The sequence below is a fragment of the Tachyglossus aculeatus genome, chromosome 17 (assembly GCF_015852505.1).
Source record: "Tachyglossus aculeatus isolate mTacAcu1 chromosome 17, mTacAcu1.pri, whole genome shotgun sequence".
Lineage (NCBI taxonomy): Eukaryota > Metazoa > Chordata > Mammalia > Monotremata > Tachyglossidae > Tachyglossus > Tachyglossus aculeatus.
Window position 1 is genome coordinate 56,658,580 of NC_052082.1, and position 21,577 is coordinate 56,680,156.

General features: G+C 50.6%; 1 protein-coding gene across 2 annotated transcripts in view; it reads left to right on the forward strand.

Annotated features, from left to right (window-relative positions):
* AP2B1 (adaptor related protein complex 2 subunit beta 1) overlaps positions 1-21,577 on the forward strand; it is a 70,908-nt gene that overhangs the window by 13,805 nt on the left and 35,526 nt on the right. For both annotated transcript variants that reach the window (XM_038758950.1, XM_038758951.1), the window contains exons 6-13: positions 5,323-5,513; positions 8,806-9,027; positions 9,231-9,351; positions 11,343-11,438; positions 13,426-13,541; positions 14,424-14,589; positions 15,966-16,064; positions 18,038-18,297. In XM_038758950.1, coding sequence (XP_038614878.1) covers positions 5,323-5,513; positions 8,806-9,027; positions 9,231-9,351; positions 11,343-11,438; positions 13,426-13,541; positions 14,424-14,589; positions 15,966-16,064; positions 18,038-18,297 — 1,271 coding nt within the window. The remainder of the gene's footprint in view (positions 1-5,322; positions 5,514-8,805; positions 9,028-9,230; positions 9,352-11,342; positions 11,439-13,425; positions 13,542-14,423; positions 14,590-15,965; positions 16,065-18,037; positions 18,298-21,577) is intronic.

Sequence of the window (21,577 nt, forward strand, 5' to 3'; positions counted from 1 at the left end):
ATGTCAGTGATGAGGATGAGGGTTATGCGGGCCGCTTATTAATGTCGGTGATGAGGATGAGGGTTACACGGGCCGCTTATTAATGTCGGTGATGAGGGTTACGCGGGCCGTTTATTAATGTTGGTGATGAGGATGAGGGTTATGCGGGCCGCTTATGTTTGTGATGAGGATGTGGGTTGCGCAGGCCGCTTATGTCGGTGATGAGGATGAGGGTTGCGCGGGCCGCTTATTAATGTCAGTGATGAAGATGAGGGTTGCGCGGGCCGCTTATTAATGTCGGTGATGAGGATGAGGGTTGCGCGGGCCGCTTATTAATGTCGGTGATGAGGATGAGGGTTGCGCGGGCCGCTTATTAATGTCGGTGATGAGGATGAGGGTTACGCGGGCCACGTATTTATGTCGGTGATGAGGATGAGGGTTACGCGGGCCACTTATTAATGTCAGTGATGAGGATGAAGCTTGCACGGGCCGCTTATTAATGTTGGTGATTAGAATGAGAAGCAGTAATAACACAATAATAATGATAATAATAGTAATGAGAAGTAGTAGTAGTAATGGTAATGAAGCAGTAGTAACATTCATTCATTCAATCATATTTATTGAGCGCTTACTGTGTGCAGAGCACTGTACTAAGCGCTTGGGAAGTCCCAGTTGGCAACATATAGAGACGGTCCCTACTCAACAGTGGGCTCACAGTCTAGGAGGGGAAGACAAAGAACAAAACCAAACATATTAACAAAATAAAATAAATAGAATAGATATATACAAGTAAAATAAATAAATGAATAGAGTAATAAATACGATTTATTTGTTAAGCACTTACTATGTGCAAAGCACAGGCTAGAAGGGGGAGACAAAGAACAAAACCAAACATATTAACAAAATAAAATAAATAGAATAGAGAGAAGCAGCATGGCTCAGTGGAAAGAGCATGGGCTTTGAAGTCAGAGGTAATGGGTTCAAATCCCGGCTCCGCCAGTTGTCAGCTGTGTGACTTTGGGCAAGTCACTTCACTTCTCTGCGCATCAGTTCCCTCATCTGTAAAATGGGGATTGACTGTGAGCCCCACGTGGGACAACCTGATTACCTTGTAACTTCCCCAGCGCTTAGAACAGTGCTTTGCACAGAGTAAGCGCTTAATAAATGCCATCATTATTATTATTATATGTACAATCAATCAATCAATCGTATTTATTGAGCGCTTACTGTGTGCAGAGCACTGTACTAAGCGCTTGGGAAGTCCAAGTTGGCAACATACAGAGACAGTCCCTACTCAACAGTGGGCTCTCAGTCTAGAAGGGGGAGACAAAGAACAAAACCAAACATATTAACAAAATAAAATAAATAGAATAGATATGTACAAGTAAAATAAATAAATAGAGTAATAAATACGATTTATTTGTTAAGCGCTTACTATGTGCAAAGCACAGGCTAGAAAGGGGAGACAAAGAACAAAACCAAACGTATTAACAAAATAAAATGAATAGAGAGAAGCAGCATGGCTCATTGGAAAGAGCATGGGCTTTGGAGTCAGAGGTAATGGGTTCAAATCCCGGCTCCGCCAGTTGTCAGCTGGGTGACTTTGGGCAAGTCACTTCACTTCTCTGCACCTCAGTTACCTCATCTGTAAAATGGGGATTGACTGTGAGCCCCGTGTGGGACAACCTGATCACCTTGTAACTTCCCCAGCGCTTAGAGCAGTGCTTTGCACATAGTAAGCGCTTAATAAATGCCATCATTATTATTATTATATGTACAATCAATCAATCCCCGTCCCGCCAATTGTCAGCTGTGTGACTCTGGGCAAGTCACTTAACTTCTCTGTGCCTCAGTTACCTCATCTGTAAAATGGGGATGAAGACTGTGAGCCCCCCGTGGGACAACCGGATCACCTTGTAACCTCCCCAGCGCTTAGAACAGTGCTTTGCACATAGTAAGTGCTTAATAAATGCCATTAAAAAAAAATCAATCAATCGTATTGATTGAACACTTACTGTGTGCAGAGCACTGGACTAAGCACTTGGGAAGTCCAAGTTGGCAACATCTAGAGGCGGTCCCTACCCAACAGTGGGCTCACAGGCTAGAAGGGGGAGACAGAGAACAAAACCGAACGTACTAACAAAATAAAATAAATAGAATAGATAGGTACAAGTAAAATAAATAAATGTCTAGAAGGGGGAGACAGAGAACAAAACCAAACATACTAACAAAATAAAATCAATAGAATAGATATGTACAAGTAAAATAAATAAATATCTAGAAGGGGGAGACAGAGAACAAAACCAAACATACTAACAAAATAAAATAAATAGAATAGATAGGTACAAGTAAAATAAATAAATATCTAGAAGGGGGAGACAGAGAACAAAACCAAACATACTAACAAAATAAAATAAATAGAATAGATATGGACAAGTAAAATAAATAAATATCTAGAAGGGGGAGACAGAGAACAAAACCAAATGTAGTAACAAATTAAAATAAATAGAATAGATATGTACAAGTAAAATAAATAAATATCTAGAAGGGGGAGACAGAGAACAAAACCAAACATACTAACAAAATAAAATCAATAGAATAGATAGGTACAAGTAAAATAAATAAATATCTAGAAGGGGGAGACAGAGAACAAAACCAAACGTACTAACAAAATAAAATAAATAGAATAGATATGTACAAGTAAAATAAATAAATATCTAGAAGGGGGAGACAGAGAACAAAACCAAACGTACTAACAAATTAAAATCAATAGAATAGATATGTACAAGTAAAATAAATAAATATCTAGAAGGGGGAGACAGAGAACAAAACCAAACATACTAACAAAATAAATTAAATAGAATAGATATGTGAATTTTTCTTTTAGACTGTGAGCCCACTGTAGAGTAGGGACTGTCTCTATATGTTGCCAATTTGTACTTCCCAAGCGCTTAGTACAGTGCTCTGCACATAGTAAGCGCTCAATAAATATGATTGATGATGATGATGATATGTACAAGTAAAATAAATAAATATCTAGAAGGGGGAGACAGAGAACAAAACCAAACATACCAACAAAATAAAATAAATAGAATAGATAGGTACAAGTAAAATAAATAAATATCTAGAAGGGGGAGACAGAGAACAAAACCAAACGTACTTAACAAATTAAAATAAATAGAATAGGTACAAGTAAAATAAATAAATATCTAGAAGGGGGAGACAGAGAACAAAACCAAACATACTAACAGAATAAAATCAATAGAATAGATATGTACAAGTAAAATAAATATCTAGAAGGGGGAGACAGAGAACAAAACCAAACGTACTAACAGAATAAAATCAATAGAATAGATATGTACAAGTAAAATAAATATCTAGAAGGGGGAGACAGAGAACAAAACCAAACATACTAACAGAATAAAATCAATAGAATAGATAGGTACAAGTAAAATAAATAAATATCTAGAAGGGGGAGACAGAGAACAAAACCAAATGTACTAACAAAATAAAATCAATGGAATAGATATGTACAAGTAAAATAAATGAATATCTAGAAGGGGGAGACAGAGAACAAAACGAAACATACTAACAAATTAAAATAAATAGAATAGATAGGTACAAGTAAAATAAATAAATATCTAGAAGGGGGAGACAGAGAACAAAATCAAACGTACTAACAAATTAAAATCAATAGAATAGATATGTACAAGTAAAATAAATAAATATCTAGAAGGGGGAGACAGAGAACAAAACCAAACATACTAACAGAATAAAATCAATAGAATAGATAGGTACAAGTAAAATAAATAAATATCTAGAAGGGGGAAACAGAGAACAAAACCAAACATACTAACAGAATAAAATCAATAGAATAGATATGTACAAGTAAAATAAATAAATATCTAGAAGGGGGAGACAGAGAACAAAACCAAACGTACTAACAAATTAAAATAAATAGAATAGATAGGTACAAGTAAAATAAATAAAAAATCTAGAAGGGGGAGACAGAGAACAAAACCAAACATACTAACAAAATAAAATCAATAGAATAGATAGGTACAAGTAAAATAAATAAATATCTAGAAGGGGGAGACAGAGAACGAAACCAAACGTACTAACAAATTAAAATAAATAGAATAGATATGTACAAGTAAAATAAATATCTAGAAGGGGGAGACAGAGAACAAAACCAAACATACTAACAAATTAAAATAAATAGAATAGATATGTACAAGTAAAATATAAATATCTAGAAGGGGGAGACAGAGAACAAAACCAAACGTACTAACAAAGTAAAATAAATAGAATAGATATGTGAATTTTTCTTTTAGACTGTGAGCCCACTGTTGGGTAGGGACTGTCTCTATATGTTGCCAATTTGTACTTCCCAAGCGCTTAGTACAGTGCTCTGCACATAGTAAGCGCTCAATAAATGCGATTGATGATGATGATGATGATATGTACAAGTAAATAAATATCTAGAAGGGGGAGACAGAGAACAAAACCAAACATACTAACAGAATAAAATCAATAGAATAGATAGGTACAAGTAAAATAAATAGATATCTAGAAGGGGGAGACAGAGAACAAAACCAAACGTACTAACAGAATAAAATCAATAGAATAGATATGTACAAGTAAAATAAATAAATATCTAGAAGGGGGAGACAGAGAACAAAACCAAACATACTAACAGAATAAAATCAGTAGAATAGATTGGTACAAGTAAAATAAATAAATATCTAGAAGGGGGAGAGAGAACAAAACCAAACGTACTAACAAAATAAAATCAATAGAATAGATAGGTACAAGTAAAATAAATCTGTACAAACATATATCCATATATCCAGGTGCTGTGGGGAAGGGAAGGAGGTAAGGCGGGGGGGATGGAGAGGGGCTCAGTCCGGGAGGGTGTCCTTCCGCCGGGCCCCTCGGGGCCGCAAGGTGACCCCGTCCCCACCCTCCTCCCCTTCTCATCATCATCATCATCATCATCAATCGTATTTATTGAGCGCTTACTGTGCGCAGGGCACTGTACTAAGCGCTTGGGAAGTCCAAGTTGGCAACATCTAGAGACAGTCCCTACCCAACAGCGGGCTCACAGTCTAAAAGTATCAAGCACTTACTATGTTCTAAGCCCCGCGGGGGGTAATCCAAGGCGATCAGGTCGTCCCACGTGGGGCCCACCGCCGTCACCCCCATTTTCCAGAGGAGGGAACTGAGGCTCTGAGCAGCGAAGCGACTTGTCCAAGGTCCCACAGCGGACACGTGGCGGAGCGCGGATTGGAACCCATGACCCCGGGCTCTTTCCGCTGAGCCACGCTGCTTCTCCCGCCCCAGGTGGTGGCCAACGCAGTGGCCGCCCTGTCGGAGATCAGCGAGTCGCACCCCAACAGCAACCTGCTGGACCTGAACCCCCAGAACATCAACAAGCTGCTGACGGCCCTGAACGAGTGCACCGAGTGGGGCCAGATCTTCATCCTGGACTGCCTGGCCAACTACAACCCCAAGGACGACCGCGAAGCCCAGAGGTGGGCACCTCCCCGGGACCGGGGCGGGACAAGGAAGGGAGGCCGGCTCCCTCCAGGTGAACTTATTGAGCGCTTCCCGCGGGCGGAGCGCCGGGCCGAGCCCGCGGGAGAGGCCACCGTAAGCATCAGTCACTCAGTGCCGGGCCGCCGAGCCCGCGGGAGAGGCCACCGTAAGCATCAGTCATTCATTCATTCAATCGCATTTATTGAGCGCTTACTGTGTGCGGAGCACTGGGCTAAGCGCTTGGGAAGTCATCATCATCATCAATCGTATTTATTGAGCGCTTACTATGTGCAGAGCACTGGACTAAGCGCTTGGGAAGTACAAATTGGCAACATCTAGAGACGGTCCCTACCCAAGAGACGGTACTTGTTAAGCGCTCACCATGTTCTAAGCGCTGGGGGTGGATACAAGGTGATCAGGTTGCCCCACGTGGGGCTCCCAGTCTTAATCCCCATTTTCCAGGTGAGGGAACTGAGGCCCGGAGAAGCGAGGTGACTTGCCCAAAGTCCCCCAGCTGGCAGTTGGCGGAGCCAGGGTTTGAACCCGTGACCTCTGGCTCCAAAGCTCGTGCTCCTTCCACGGAGCCGCGCTGCTTCTCAGCGGGCACTGAGGCTTGTCAGTTGTATTTATTGAGCGCTTACTGTGTGCAGAGCACTTTACTAAGCGCTTGGGAAGTCCAAGTTGGCAACCTAGAGAGACGGTCCCTACCCAAGAGACGGTACTTGTTAAGCGCTTACCATGTTCTAAGCGCTGGGGGTGGATACAAGGTGATCAGGTTGCCCCACGTGGGGCTCCCAGTCTTAATCCCCATTTTCCAGGGGAGGGAACTGAGGCCCAGAGAAGCGAAGTGACTTGCCCAAAGTCCCCCAGCTGGCAGTTGGCGGAGCCGGGATTTGAACCCGTGACCTCCGGGTCCAAAGCTCGTGCTCCTTCCACGGAGCCGCGCTGCTTCTCAGCGGGCACTGAGGCTCTGAGGTCAGTCAGTCAGTCGTATTTATTGAGCGCTTACTGTGTGCAGAGCACCTTGCTAAGCGCTTGGGGAGTCCAAGTTGGCAACATAGAGAGACAGTCCGTACCCAAGAGACGGTACTTGTTAAGTGCTTACTGTGTTCTAAGCGCTGGGGGGGATACAAGTAAGTGCTTAATAAATTCAGTTGTATTTATTGAGCGCTTACTTTGTGCAGAGCACTGGACTAAGCGCTTGGGGAGTCCAAGTTGGCAACATATAGAGACAGTCCCTACCCAACAGTCTAAAAAACTGTGTTCCCAAGCGCGGCCCGGAGACGGGGGGAAGGGGGCAGGGCTCGTCCGTGGCGGAGAGCGTGGCAAACTCGGTCCGTCGGCCTCCTCCTTCCGATCCCTCCGCACGCCCCTCCGGGAGAGCCGGGAATTTGGGGATTCCTTTCACGGGGGGCGTCAGGCTAAGCGCTCAGGCGTCTCCCCCCAAGGTCTTTTCCCTGTTGGGAAAGCAACTGGGGTTCGGGTTGCGGGCCTTCGGACGCCAACCCTTTTCTTCTCCCCCGTGCCGTCATCGCGGTAGAGAAAACAGCGCCGGGCGCCGCGAAGGTTCGGTTCGACGCAACTCGGGGTGACCTTTTTGCGCGCCCCGGACGGTGGAACCCGCCTTGGCCCCCCACGCGCCCGGAGGTGAACTTCGCCGTCGGGGGACGGCTTGGGAAGGGCCCCGTCGCCGTGTCGGTGACGCATTCACCCTCTGCCAAGCGCTGGGGTAGACGGGAGAGGACGAGGCCAGACGCGGGCGTTAGCCCGCCCGGGTTTTGAAGTCTGAGGGCGAGGATTTTTCCAGAGGAGGAAACAGTGATGATCGTGGTACTCGTTAAGCGCCTCCTATGTGCCTAGCGCCGTTCTAATAATAATAATAATAGCATTTATTAAGCGCTTACTATGTGCAGAGCACTGTTCAAGGTGATCAGGTTGTCCCACGTGGGGCTCCCAGTCTTCATCCCCATTTTCCAGAGGAGGGAACTGAGGCCCAGAGAAGTGAAGTGACTCGCCCAAAGTCACCCACCTGGCAGTTGGCGGAGCTGGGATTTGAACCCGTGACCTCTGAGTCCAAAGCCCGGCCTCTTTCCACGGAGCAAGGGCTCTGCGCTGGAGTAGTCCCTGTCCCACGTGGGGCTCGCTCTCTTCATCCCCGTTTTGCAGCTGAGGCCCGGAGAAGCGAAGCGGTTTGCCCAGGGTGGCGGAGCCGGGATTAGAACCCAGGACCCGGCCACTGCCTGGCCCGGGCTCTGTCGCCTAAACCACGCTTCTGAGCCCCAAGGAGATTCCGGGGTTTGCCGGCAAGCCAGCGGTAGAGCTGGGATCCGCACCCGAGGTTTCCGGCTTCCGAAGGCTCGGCGTCGGGATTCCCGATCGTGCCGGGACGCACGGGGGTCGAAGGTGTTTTTTTGGATTCGGGGCGTCCACCTTCCTCCATCCGCCACACGGTATTTATTGAGCACCCACTGTGTGAAGAGCGGCGGACCGAACGCGTCCTTAAAGGAGGTGCGATTTAATAACCCGGGCGAAGCCGAGCGGAGCCCACGCTGGCCGAAAACACGTCGGGTGTGGCACCGGGGGAGCGGACGGTTGGCGCGATTTCACCTCACCACCCTAGGAGCTCCTCCACCCTGCCAACCGCCAGCCGGTCAGCCGATGCCAGGGGAGACGGAGCGGGCTCGGATTAACGATCGCGAGGGGTCCGATGGGAACGGGGGCACTTCCCGGGCATCCGGAAAATACTCTGTCGTCGTCGTCGACGTTAGGGTCCCCTCTCTTGGGGCACTGAAACCCGACCGCGGTCTCCCCCCCGAAGGGAAATGCGCCCGTCTCGCCCCCCGCCGGGGCTCCTGACCGATCAGCTCTGTTCTTCCCCCCTCCTCAGCCCGGCTCCTCCCCGATCCCGAGATGAGCCCCCTCACCCCCAAGTCGGGAGAGGTTCTCAGATGGCCCAGTTTGGCTTCGGTAGGCCGAGCGGTCAGGTGAGCGGGTGAGGCAGGCCGGCCCAGGGGACCGGGCCCCGCGGAAGGTCATCGGGCGTGAGCTTCCGGCGTGGCGGACCCGGCTTCGGTTTCTTCTCCGGCCCCCATCTCCCGTCCCCTCTTCCCGGGACCCGCCGCCGCTCTGCCTCGCTTGCTGGGAACCGGGCTTTCGCCACGTCGGCCCTCGGTCTCAACTAAGCCCGGGGCTCCGAGTCGTCTAACCGATGCTCTAATCCCCGACGGCGGGCGGCCGGGGGGCGCGGGGGGCCCCGCCGACACCCACCGGCTCCCTTTCCGCCGCCAGCATCTGCGAGCGGGTGACCCCCCGGCTGTCCCACGCCAACTCGGCGGTGGTCCTGTCGGCGGTGAAAGTGCTGATGAAGTTCCTGGAGCTGCTGCCCAAGGATTCGGACTACTACAACATGCTGCTGAAGAAGCTGGCCCCGCCGCTGGTCACCCTGCTGTCCGGCGAGCCCGAGGTCCAGTACGTCGCCCTGCGGAACATCAACCTGATCGTGCAGAAGAGGTGACGGGCGGCCCGGCGGAGCGGGGCCCCGGGAGACGGGGAGGGGTGGTCACTTTCGGGGGTTCGTCCGGTCATATCCCCGCGTAGGGGACGGGATTCCCCTCTCCCAACCTTCTCCGGATCCGAGGGGGTCCCGGTGGAGATTTGGCCGTCCGCCCGGCCTCCAACGCCCCCGGGGACCCCCGGTTCGGCTTCTCCCCCAGGCCCGAGATCCTGAAGCAGGAGATCAAAGTGTTCTTCGTCAAGTACAACGACCCCATCTACGTCAAGCTGGAGAAACTGGACATCATGATCCGCCTGGCGTCCCAAGCCAACATCGCCCAGGTCGGCCCCCGGGAGCGGGGGGGCGGCCCGGACCGGTAGTAGTCACGATCACGGGATGCGTCTTGGGTGTCGGGGTGATCCAAGATAATCAATCAATCAATCAGTCGTATTTATTGAGCGCTTACTGTGTGCAGAGCACTGGACTAAGGGCTTGGGAAGTACAAGTTGATCCAGGGATGCGGGCGGGGAGGGAGGAGTCTGGGCGCAGTCCCTGTCAATTAATCAATCAATCAATTGTATTTATTGAGCGCTTACTGTGTGCAAAGCACTGGACTAAGCGCTTGGGAAGTACAAGTTGATCCAGGGATGCGGGCGGGGAGGGAGGAGTCTGGGCGCAGTCCCTGTCAATCAATCAATCAATCAATCAATCGTATTTATTGAGCGCTTACTGTGTGCAGAGCACTGGACTAAGCGCTTGGGAAGTACAAGTTGACCCAGGGATGCGGGCGGGGAGGGGGGAGTCTGGGCGCAGTCCCTGTCAATCAATCAATCAGTCGTATTTATTGAGCGCTTACTGAGTGCAGAGCACTGCACTAAACGCTTGGGAAGTCCAAGTTGGCAACATCTAGAGCCGGTCCCTACACAACAGCGGGCTCACAGTCTAGAAGGGGGAGACAGACGACAAAACAAAACATGTGGACGGGTGTCAAGTCGTCAGAATAAATAGAATTAAAGTTAAATGCACAGCACTGACAAAATAAATAGAATAGTAAATATGTACAAGTAAAATAAATAGAGTAATAAATCGGTACCGACATATATACAGGTGCTGTGGGGAGGGGAAGGAGGTAGGGCCTGGGGGATGGGGAGGAGAAGAAGAGAAAGGGGGCTCAGTCTGGGATTGAAAGCTGGTTCATTCATTCACTCATTCAATCGTATTTATTGAACGCTTACTGTGTGCAGAGCACTGTACTAAGCGCTTGGGAAAGACAAGTTGGCAACATCTAGAGACGGTCCCTACCCAACAGCGGGCTCACAGGCTAGAAGGGGGAGACAGAGAACAAAACAAAACATATTAACAAAATAAAATCAATCAATCGTATTTATTGAGCGCTTACTGTATGCGGAGCACTGTACTAAGCACTTGGGAAGTCCAAGTTGGCAACATCTAGAGCCGGTCCCTACCCAACAGCGGGCTCACAGTCTAGAAGGGGGAGGCAGAGAACAAAACAAAACATGTTAACAAAATAAAATCAATCAATCGTATTTATTGAGCGCTTACTGTGTGCAGAGCACTGTACTAAGCGCTTGGGAAGTCCAAGTTGGCAACATATAGAGACGGGCCCTACCCAAATAGAATAGTTATGTACAAGTAAAATAAATAAGTATATAGAGTCCCACCGAGGGCTCACGGCCTTCATCCTGTTTCCCGGATGAGGGGACCGAGGCACAGAGAAGCGAGGTGACGTGACCTTGGTCTGTGTTTGGCACATAGTAAGCGCTTAACGGATGCCATAAAGTTTCAGCCTCGGCGTATGGGGGAGTCCCATTTTCTTTTTCTTTTTTAAATGGTATTTGTTAAGCCCTTACTATGTTCCAGGCGCTGTTCTAAGCGCTGAGGTCGATTCATTCAGTCATATTTATTGAGTTCTTACTGTGTGCAGAGCACTGTACTAAGCGCTTGGGAAGCATAAGTCGGCAGCAGATAGAGACAGTCCCTACCCAACAACGGGCTCACAGTCTGTGTTTGGCACATAGTAAGCGCTTAACGGATGCCATAAAGTTTCCGCCTCAGTGTAGCCGGGAGTCCCATTTTCCCACATCCCACGTGGGGCTTCCAGCCTTCGTCGCCGGTTTACGGATGAGAGAACCGTCCCGTTGGTCGGCGGGAGCGGAAAAGCATCCCTCCCTTCTCCGTCGCTGCGTCCTCGTCTTCCGGTCCGCACCCCTTCCGGCCTCGGCCCGGCCCCTCGTGCCCGGCCCGCGTCCTTCCCGTCCCATCCCATCCCATTCCCAAGACGGTCCCTTCCCGGTTCTCAACCCCCCCGCAGGTCCTGGCGGAGCTGAAGGAATACGCCACCGAGGTGGACGTGGACTTCGTCCGCAAAGCGGTGCGAGCCATCGGCCGGTGCGCCATCAAGGTGGAGGTGAGGACCCCGGAGCGGGTCGCCCGGAGCCTCCCGCGGCCCCCCGGGATGGGCCGGATTCAATAATGGCATTTTATTAAGCGCTTACTATGTGCCAAGCACTGTTCTAGGCGCTGGGGAGGTTACAGCGTGATCAGGTTGTCCCATGGGGGGGCTCACAGTCTTAATCCCCATCTTCCAGATGGGGGAACTGAGGCCCAGAGAAGTGTAGTGACTTGCCCAAAGTCACACAGCTGATTCGATCGTAATTATTGAGCGCTTACTGTGTGCAGAGCACTGTACTAAGCGCTTGGGAAGGACAATTCAGCAACAAAGAGAGACCCTCCCTGCCCACAACGGGCTCACAGTCTAGAAGGGGGGAAGACAGACAGCAAAACATGTAACAGGCATCATTCATTCATTCTATCGTAATTATTGAGCGCTTACTGTGTGCAGAGCACTGTACTAAGCGCTTGGGAAGGACAATTCAGCAACAAAGAGAGACCCTCCCTGCCCACAACGGGCTCACAGTCTAGAAGGGGGGAAGACAGACAGCAAAACATGTAACAGGCATCATTCATTCATTCTATCGTAATTATTGAGCGCTTACTGTGTGCAGAGCACTGTACTAAGCGCTTGGGAAGGACAATTCAGCAACGAAGAGAGACCCTCCCTGCCCACAACGGGCTCACAGTCTAGAAGGGGGGAAGACAGACAGCAAAACATGTAACAGGCATCATTCATTCATTCTATCGTAATTATTGAGCGCTTACTGTGTGCAGAGCACTGTACTAAGCGCTTGGGAAGGACAATTCAGCAACGAAGAGAGACCCTCCCTGCCCACAACGGGCTCACAGTCTAGAAGGGGGGAAGACAGACAGCAAAACATGTAACAGGCATCATTCATTCATTCTATCGTAATTATTGAGCGCTTACTGTGTGCAGAGCACTGTACTAAGCGCTTGGGAAGGACAATTCAGCAACGAAGAGAGACCCTCCCTGCCCACAACGGGCTCACAGTCTAGAAGGGGGGAAGACAGACAGCAAAACATGTAACAGGCATCATTCATTCATTCTGTCGTAATTATTGAGCGCTTACTGTGTGCAGAGCACTGTACTAAGCGCTTGGGAAGGACAATTCAGCAGCAAAGAGAGACCCTCCCTGCCCACAACAGGCTCACAGTCTACAAGGGGGGAGACAGACAGCAAAACAGGCATTAGAGAAGCAGCGTGGCTCAGTGGAAAGAGCCCGGGCTTTGGAGTCAGAGGTCATGGATTCAAATCCTTGCTCCGCCAGTTGTCAGCTGTGTGACTTTGGGCAGGTCACTTCACTTCTCTGGGCCTCAGTTACTTCATCTGGAAAATGGGGATAAAGACTGAGCCCCACGTGATAAGTGGCGGAGCCGGGATTTGAACCCGTGACCTCCAACTCCAAAGCCCGGGCTCTTTCCACTGAGCCGCGCGGCTTCCCAGTAGAAAAATGGACAGACACACACACCCCCGCCCACAAGGAGAAGCAGCGTGGCTCAGTGGAAAGAGCCCGGGCTCTGGGGTCAGAGGTCAGGGGTTCAAATCCCGGCTCCGCCAATTGTCAGCTGGGTGACTTTGGTCAAGTCAGTAATAATAATGGCATTTATTAAGTGCTTACTAGGTGCAAAGCACTGTTCTAAGCGCTGGGGAGGTTACAAGGTGATCCGGCTACTTCCCTGGGCCTCAGTTCCCTCATCTGGAAAATGGGGATGAAGACCGTGAGCCCCGCCGTGGGACAACCTGATCACCTTGTAACCTCCCCAGCGCTTAGAACAGTAGGCTTTGCACATAGTAAGCGCTTAATAAATGCCATTTTTTAAAAAAAGAGCTGACTTGAGTCTTGAGTTCCCGCTCTTAAACAGTCCCTGAATCGAAAGGGACTGCGAGGGGATGGGGCGGGGGGGGGTCTCGTGAGCTGTCGGCACTGTGTAGACGCCCCCCGGGAGGGGCCGGTCGCTGACTCTGCCGCCCACCCCAGCAATCCGCCGAGCGCTGCGTGAGCACCCTGCTGGACCTCATCCAGACCAAGGTCAACTACGTGGTGCAGGAGGCCATCGTCGTCATCCGGGACATCTTCCGCAAGTACCCCAACAAGTAGGCGCCGCGGCGGGGGCGAGACGGCAGCGGGGAGGAGGATGCAATGGTCAGGGCGACCAGTTCACTCCGAGGGCGGCGGAGGCCGGGCCTTCGGGGTGCCGGGCTTTTTATCGGTTAAAGCCGCCCCTCAGGATGGGCGAAGCCCAAAGGAGGACTGGCGAGGGGGAGAGAGACGCGCCCCGTCTGCCCCAAATACGCCACGTTCACTTTCACCCCTCGTCCCCACCATTCATTCATCCATTCAGTCGTATTTATTGAGCGCTTACTGCGTGCAGAGCACTGGACTAAGCGCTTGGGAAGTCCAAGTTGGCAACATCTAGAGCCGGTCCCTACCCAACAACGGGCCCACAGGCTAGAACGGGGAGACAGACGACAGAACGAAACATGGGGACGGGTGTCAAGTCATCGAAATAGAAATAAAGCTAGGTGCACATCATTAAAATAAATAGAATAGTAAATATGTACAAGTAAAATAAATAGAGGAATCATCATCATCAATCGTATTTATTGAGCGCTTACTGTGTGCAGAGCACTGTACTAAGCGCTTGGGAAGTACAAATTGGCAACATATAGAGGCAGTCCCTACCCAACAGTGGGCTCACAGTCTAAAAGAGGGAGACAGAAAAGAGTAATAAATCTGGACAAACATATATACAGCGTGGCTCAGTGGAAAGAGCCCGGGCTTTGGAGTCGGAGGTCATGGGTTCAAATCCCAGCTCCGCCAATTTTCAGCTGTTCTAAGTGCTTTTTCACTCAAGGGGCCCGAGTCGGCGGCTTTCCGTGCCAAATTAGACCACGCGCCCCAGCGTGTTTTCTGGGCTGGGGGCGGGCGGACGGGGGGCCGGCGCGTCCTCAGTCCGGCCCCCGCCGCGCCCGCAGGTACGAGAGCATCATCGCCACGCTGTGCGAGAACCTGGACTCCCTGGACGAGCCGGACGCCCGGGCGGCCATGATCTGGATCGTGGGCGAGTACGCCGAGAGGATCGACAACGCCGACGAGCTGCTGGAGAGCTTCCTGGAGGGATTCCACGACGAGAGCACCCAGGTTACCGCCTCTCCCTGCCTCTCCCAAGCGGAGATACCCAAGGGCAGCCAAGGGCAGGGAGCGGGACCCGCACCCGAGGCGGGCACGACCTGTACCCCTCTCGGAGCCCGGCGGTGACGACGTCGGGCCTCCGACGTTACCCGTCGGCCAACAGATCAATCAATCAGTCGTATTTATTGAGCGCTTACTGTGTGTGGAAGTCCAAGTTGGCAACATCTAGAGACAGTCCCTACCCAACAGTGGGCTCACACCTTGTAACCTCCCCAGCGCTTAGAACAGTGCTTTGCACATAGTAAGTGCTTAATAAATGCTATCATTATTTACTGTTATTATGGAGTCTATGGAGTCTAGAAGGGGGAGAAGCAGGTTCCAAACACGCACGGTGACACCTTCCCCTTGGCCTTTTTAAAAATTATTATTAATTATTAATATAGGAAGTGCTTACTAAATACTTATTAAGTGCTTATTATTATTGGTAAATCACTTCACAGTGCCTCAGTTCCCTCATCTGGAAGATGGAGATGAAGACTGTGAGCCCCACGTGGGACAGGGACTGCGTCCAACCCGATTGCTTTTATCTCCCCCAGCATCATCATCATCAATCGTATTTGTTGAGCGCTTACTATGTGCAGAGCACTGTACTGAGCGCTTGGGAAGTACAAATTGGCAACATAGAGAGACAGTCCCTACCCAACAGTGGGCTCACAGTCTAAAAGAAGTGCTGAGCCAGCACTTAGAACAGTGCCTGGCACATAGTAAGCACTTAACGAATACCACGGTTGTTGTCATTATTAAGTCACTTCACTTCTCAGGGCCTCAGTTCCCTCGTCTGGAAAACGGGGATGACGACTGTGAGCCCCACGTGGGACATGGACTGTGCCCAACCTGATGACCTCATATGTACCCCGGTGCTTAAAACAGTGTCCGGCACATAGCCAGCGCTTAATGAATACCATTAAACGGAAAATGGTATTTTTTTCAGCGTGGCTCAGTGGAAAGAGCATGGGCTTTGGAGTCAGAGGTCATGGGTTCAAATGCCGGCTCCACCACTTGTCAGCTGGGTGACTCTGGGCAAGTCACTTCACTTCTCTGGGCCTCAGTCACCTCATCTGTCAAATGGGGATGAAGACTGTGAGCCCTCTGTGGGACCACCTGATCACCTTGTAACTTCCCCAGCGCTTAGAACGGTGCTTGGCACATAGTAAGCGCTTAATAAATGCCATTAAAAAGAAAAAAACCCGCAGCCACCGTCCGTCCAGGCAAGGTAGCCGCCCCAGTTGTCGGCGGAGTCCCGTGGGCGGCGAGCCCGGCGGGCCCGGGGCCGGGAGGGCTAACGGGCCGCGACGCGTCCTTCAGACAGGTTGTGCTCTGCCCAGGTCCAGCTCACTCTGCTGACCGCCATCGTCAAGCTGTTCCTCAAGAAACCGTCGGAAACCCAGGAGCTGGTTCAGCACGTCTTAAGCCTGGCCACACAGGTGAGGCTCCCAATCAATCTGCGCATCAGGCAGAAACTCCTCACCCTGGGCTTCCAGGCTGTCCATCCATCCCCTGGCCCCCTCCTACCTCACCTCCCTTCTGTCTTCTCCAGCCCAGCCCGCACCCTCCGCTCCTCCGCCACTAATCTCCTCCCCGTACCTCGTTCTCGCCTGTCCCGCCATCGACCCCCGGCCCACGTCATCCCCCTGGGCCTGGAATGCCCCCGATCCCTCTGCCCATCCGCCAAGCTCGCTGTCTTCCTCCCTTCAAGGCCCTACCGAGAGCTCACCTCCTCCAGGAGGCCTTCCCACACTGAGTCCCTTCCTTCCTGTCCCCCTCGTCCCCTTCTCCATCCCCCCCCATCTTACCTCCTTCCCTTCCCCACAGCACCTGTATATATGGATATATGTTTGTACATATTTATTACTCTATTCATTTTACTTGTACATATCTATTCTATTTTATTTTGTTAGTATGTTTGGTTTTGTTCTCTGTCTCCCCCTTTTAGACTGTGAGCCCACTGTTGGGTAGGGACTCTCTATATGTTGCCAATTTGTACTTCCCAAGTGCTTAGTACAGTGTTCTGCACATAGTAAGCGCTCAATAAATACGATTGATGATGATGATGATGGGGGAGGTCAGCGTGTCCAACGGAGAGGGGGCCAGGGCAGGGGGTGACCCAAGAGCCCGCACCAGTAGCCGCTGTCCCGGCAGCTCGCTCCCTTTTCGACCGCCCGTCCCCGGAAACGGGCTGCACGATGTCCACTACCGGCCTGGGCATCCAGAGGGTCACTGTTCGAGCGGCTTTGAGTCATCTCCGGCCCCCCGGGAAAGAAGGAAATCATCGGGACCCCCTTAGCATCCTAGTTCCGTTCGCACGCGGAGTCCGCAGGGCCGTCTCTTGTGTTGGGCAGTCGGGGGGGACTTAGAGCCCACTGTTGGGTAGGGACCGTCTCTATATGTTGCCGACTTGGACTTCCCAAGCGCTTAGTACAGTGCTCCGCACACGGTAAGTGCTCAATAAATACGATTGATTGATTTGAATTCAGTCGCATTTATTCATTCGTTCATTCAATCGTGTTTATCAAGCACTTACTGTGTGCGGAGCACTGGACGAAGCGCTTGGGAAGTCCAAGTTGGCAACATAGAGAGGCGGTCCCTACCCGACAGCGGGCTCACAGTCTAGAAGGGGGAGACAGACAACAAGACAGAACGTATTACCAAAATAAAATAAATAGAATAATATGTAAAAATAAAATAAATAAATATTCATTCACTTAGTCGTATTTAGTGAGCGCTTACTGTGTGCAGAGCACTGGACTAAGCGCTTGGGAAGTCCAAGTTGGCAGCATCTAGAGACGGTCCCTACCCGACAGCGGGCTCACAGGCTAGAAGGGGGAGGCAGACAACGAAACAAAACGTATTAACAAAATAAAATAAATAGAATAGATAGGTACAAGTGAAATAAAGATGAAGACTGTGAGCCCCCCGTGGGACAACCCGGTCACCTTGTAACCTCCCCAGCGCTTCGAACAGTGCTTTGCACATAGTAAGTGCTTAATAAATGCCATCATTATTATTTAACAACAAGTCATCAGCTGTGTGACTTTGAGCAAGTCACTTCACTTCTCTGGGCGCTTAATAAATGTCATTATAATTATTGTTACCTGTATATGTGTTTGTACATATTTATTGCTCTATTTTACTTGTACACGTCTATTCCGTTTTATGTTTGGTTTTGTTCTCCGTCTCCCCCTTCTAGACTGTGAGCCCACTGTTGGGTAGGGACCGGCTCTCTGTGTTGCCAACTTGGACTTCCCAAGCGCTTAGTCCAGTGCTGTGCACACAGTAAGCGCTCAATAAATACAATTGATTGCTTGATTATTGTACTCTCGCCAGCTCTTCGCGCCGGACACGCGCGCCAAATCCGGTGGGCCGGCCGTTTTTATTTGGTTTTTTTCTCGCCCGGCAGGATTCCGACAACCCCGACCTGCGGGACCGGGGCTACATCTACTGGCGCCTCCTCTCCACGGACCCCGTGACGGCCAAGGAGGTGGTCCTGTCGGAGAAGCCCCTCATCTCGGAGGAGACGGACCTCATCGAGCCGACCCTCCTCGACGAGCTCATCTGCCACATCGGCTCCCTGGCCTCCGTCTACCACAAGCCCCCGAACGCGTTCGTGGAGGGCAGCCACGGCATCCACCGCAAGCACCTGCCCATTCACCACGGAAGGTGAGGGCGGCGGTGGCATTCAGGGCATCAATCAATCCATCGTATTTAGCGAGCGCTTGCTGTGTGCCGAGCACTGTACTAAGCGCTTGGCGAAGTCCAAGTTGGCAACGCGTAGAGACGGTCCCTACCCAACAGTGGGCTCACAGTCTAGAAGCAGCGGTCGGGGGTTCGAATCCCGGCTCTGCCAACTGTCCCGTGGGGCAACCTGATCACCTTGTAACCTCCCCAGCGCTTAGAACAGTGCGTTGCACATAGTAAGCGCTTAATAAATGCCAAAAAAAAGTCTCACAGCTGCTAGAGAAGCAGCAGGGCTCAGTGGAAAGAGCCTGGGCTCGGGGGTCGGGGGTTCTAATCCCGGCTCTGCCAATTGTCCCGGGGGACAACCTGATCACCTTGTAACCTCCCCAGCGCTTAGAACAGTGCGTTGCACATAGTAAGCACTTAATAAATGCCAAAAAAAAAAGTCACACAGCTGCTAGAGAAGCAGCGGGGCTCAGTGGAAAGAGCCTGGGCTCGGGAGTCGGAGGTCGGGGGTTCTGATCTCGGCTCTGCCTACTGTCCTCGTGGGACAACCTGATCACCTTGTAACCTCCCCAGCGCTTACAACAGTGCGTTGCACGTAGTAAGCGCTTAATAAATGCCAAAAAAAGTCAGCTGCTAGAGAAGCAGCAGGGCTCAGTGGAAAGAGCCTGGGCTCGGGAGTTGGAGGTTGGGGGTTCTGATCTCGGCTCTGCCTACTGTCCTCGTGGGACAACCTGATCACCTTGTAACCTCCCCAGCGCTTACAACAGTGCGTTGCACATAGTAAGCGCTTAATAAATGCCAAAAAAAAAAAAAGTCACCCAGCTGCTAGGGAAGCAGCGGGGCTCAGTGGAAAGAGCCTGGGCTTGGGAGTTGGAGGTCATGGGTTCTAATCCTGGCTCTGCCAATTGTCCCGTGGGACAACCTGATCACCTTGTAACCTCCCCAGTGCTTAGAACACTGCATTGCACACAGTAAGCGCTTAATAAATGCCAAAAAAAAAAAAAAAGTCACAGCTGCTAGGGAAGCAGCGGGGCTCAGTGGAAAGAGCCCGGGCTTGGGAGTCGGAGGTCATGGGTTCTTATCCCGGCTTTGCCAAATGTCCTGTGGGACAGCGTGACAATAATATTAATAATGATGGAATTTATTAAGCATTTACTATGTGCAAGGCACTGTTCTAAGTGCTGGGGAGGTTACAAGGTGATCAGGTCGTCCCATGGGGGGCTCACAGTCTTCATCCCCATTTTACAGATGAGGTAACTGAGGCCCAGAGAAGTGAAGTGACTTGCCCAAAGTCACACAACTGACAAGTGGCGGAGCCGGGATTTGAACCCACGGCCTCTGACTCCAAAGCCCGGGCTCTTTCCACTGCGCCACGCTGCTCCTCTGATCACCTTGTAACCTCCCCAGCGCTTAGAACAGTGCATTGCGCATAGTAAGCGCTTAATAAATGCCAAAAAAAAAAAAGTCACACAGCTGCTAGAGAAGCAGCGGGGCTCAGTGGAAAGAGCCCGGGCTTGGGAGTCGGGGGGCGGGGGTTCAAATCCCGGCTCTGCCAACTGTCCCGGGTGACAACCTGATCACCTTGTAACCTCCCCAGCGCTTAGAACAGTGCATTGCACAGAGTAAGCGCTTAATAAATGCCAAAAAAAAAAAAAGAAGTCACAGCTGCTAGAGAAGCAGCGGGGCTCAGTGGAAAGAGCCTGGGCTTGGGAGTTGGAGGTCATGGGTTCTAATCCTGGCTCTGCCAACTGTCCCGTGGGACAACCTGATCACCTTGTAACCTCCCCAGTGCTTACAACGGTGCATTGCGCATAGTAAGCGCTTAATAAATGCCAAAAAAAAAGTCACACAGCTGCTAAAGAAGCAGCAGGGCTCAGCGGAAAGAGCCCGGGCTTGGGAGTTGGAGGTCGGGGGTTCTAATCCCGGCTCTGCCAATTGTCCCGGGGGACAACCTGATCACCTTGTAACCTCCCCAGCACTTAGAACAGTGCATTGCACATAGTAAGCGCTTAATAAATGCCAAAAAAAAAAAAAGTCAGCAGCGGGGCTCAGTGGAAAGAGCCCGGGCTCGGGAGTCGGGGGTTCTAATCCCGGCTCTGCCAATTGTCCCGTGGGACAACTTGATCACCTTGTAACCTCCCCAGCGCTTAGAACAGTGCATCGCGCATAGTAAGCGCTTAATAAATGCCAAAAAAAAAAGTCACACAGCTGCTAGAGAAGCAGCGGGGCTCAGTGGGAAGAGCCCGGGCTCAGGAGTCAGAGGTCGGGGGTTCTAATCCCGGCTCTGCCAACTGTCCCCAGGGGCCAACCTGATCACCTTGTAACCTCCCCAGCGCTTAGAACAGTGCATTGCACATAGTAAGCGCTTAATAAATGCCAAAAAAAGTCACACAGCTGCTAGAGAAGCAGCGGGGCTCAGTGGAAAGAGCCCGGGCTTGGGAATCGGAGGTCATGGGTTCTAATGCCGGCTCTGCCAATTGTCCTGTGGGACAGCCTGACAATAATAATAATAATAATAATGATGGCATTTATTAAGTGCTTACTAAGTGCAAAGCGCTGTTCTAAGCGCTGGGGTGGTTACAAGGTGATCAGGTCGTCCCATGGGGGGCTCACAGTCTTCATCCCCATTTTACAGATGAGGTAACTGAGGCCCAGAGAAGTGAAGTGACTTGCCCAAAGTCACACTGCTGACAAGTGGCGGAGCCGGGATTTGAACCCATGGCCTCTAACTCCAAAGCCCGGGCTCTTTCCACTGAGCCACTGCTTCTCTGATCACCTTGTTACCTCCCCAGTGCTTAGAACAGTGCATTGCGCATAGTAAGCGCTTAATGCCAAAAAAAAAAAGTCAGCTGCTAGAGAAGCAGCGGGGCTCAGTGGAAAGAGCCCGGGCTCGGGAGCCGGGGGTTGGGGGTTCGAATCCCGGCTCCGCCAACCGTCCCGTGGGACAACCTGACAATAATAATAATGTTGGCATTTATTAAGCGCTTACTCTGCGCAAAGCACTGTTCTAAGCGCCGGGGAGGTTACAAGGTGATCAGGTCGTCCCATGGCGGGGGGGGGTCACAGGCTTCATCCCCATTTGACAGGCAGGACGATTTGCACGTAGTAAGCACTTAGTAAATGTTATTATTATTATCATTATTATTATTATTATCACTGTTATCATTATTATTATCATTACTACTATTATCGTTATTATTATCATTACTATTATTGTTCTTCTTATCATTATTATTATTAACTGAGGGTGCCCTCC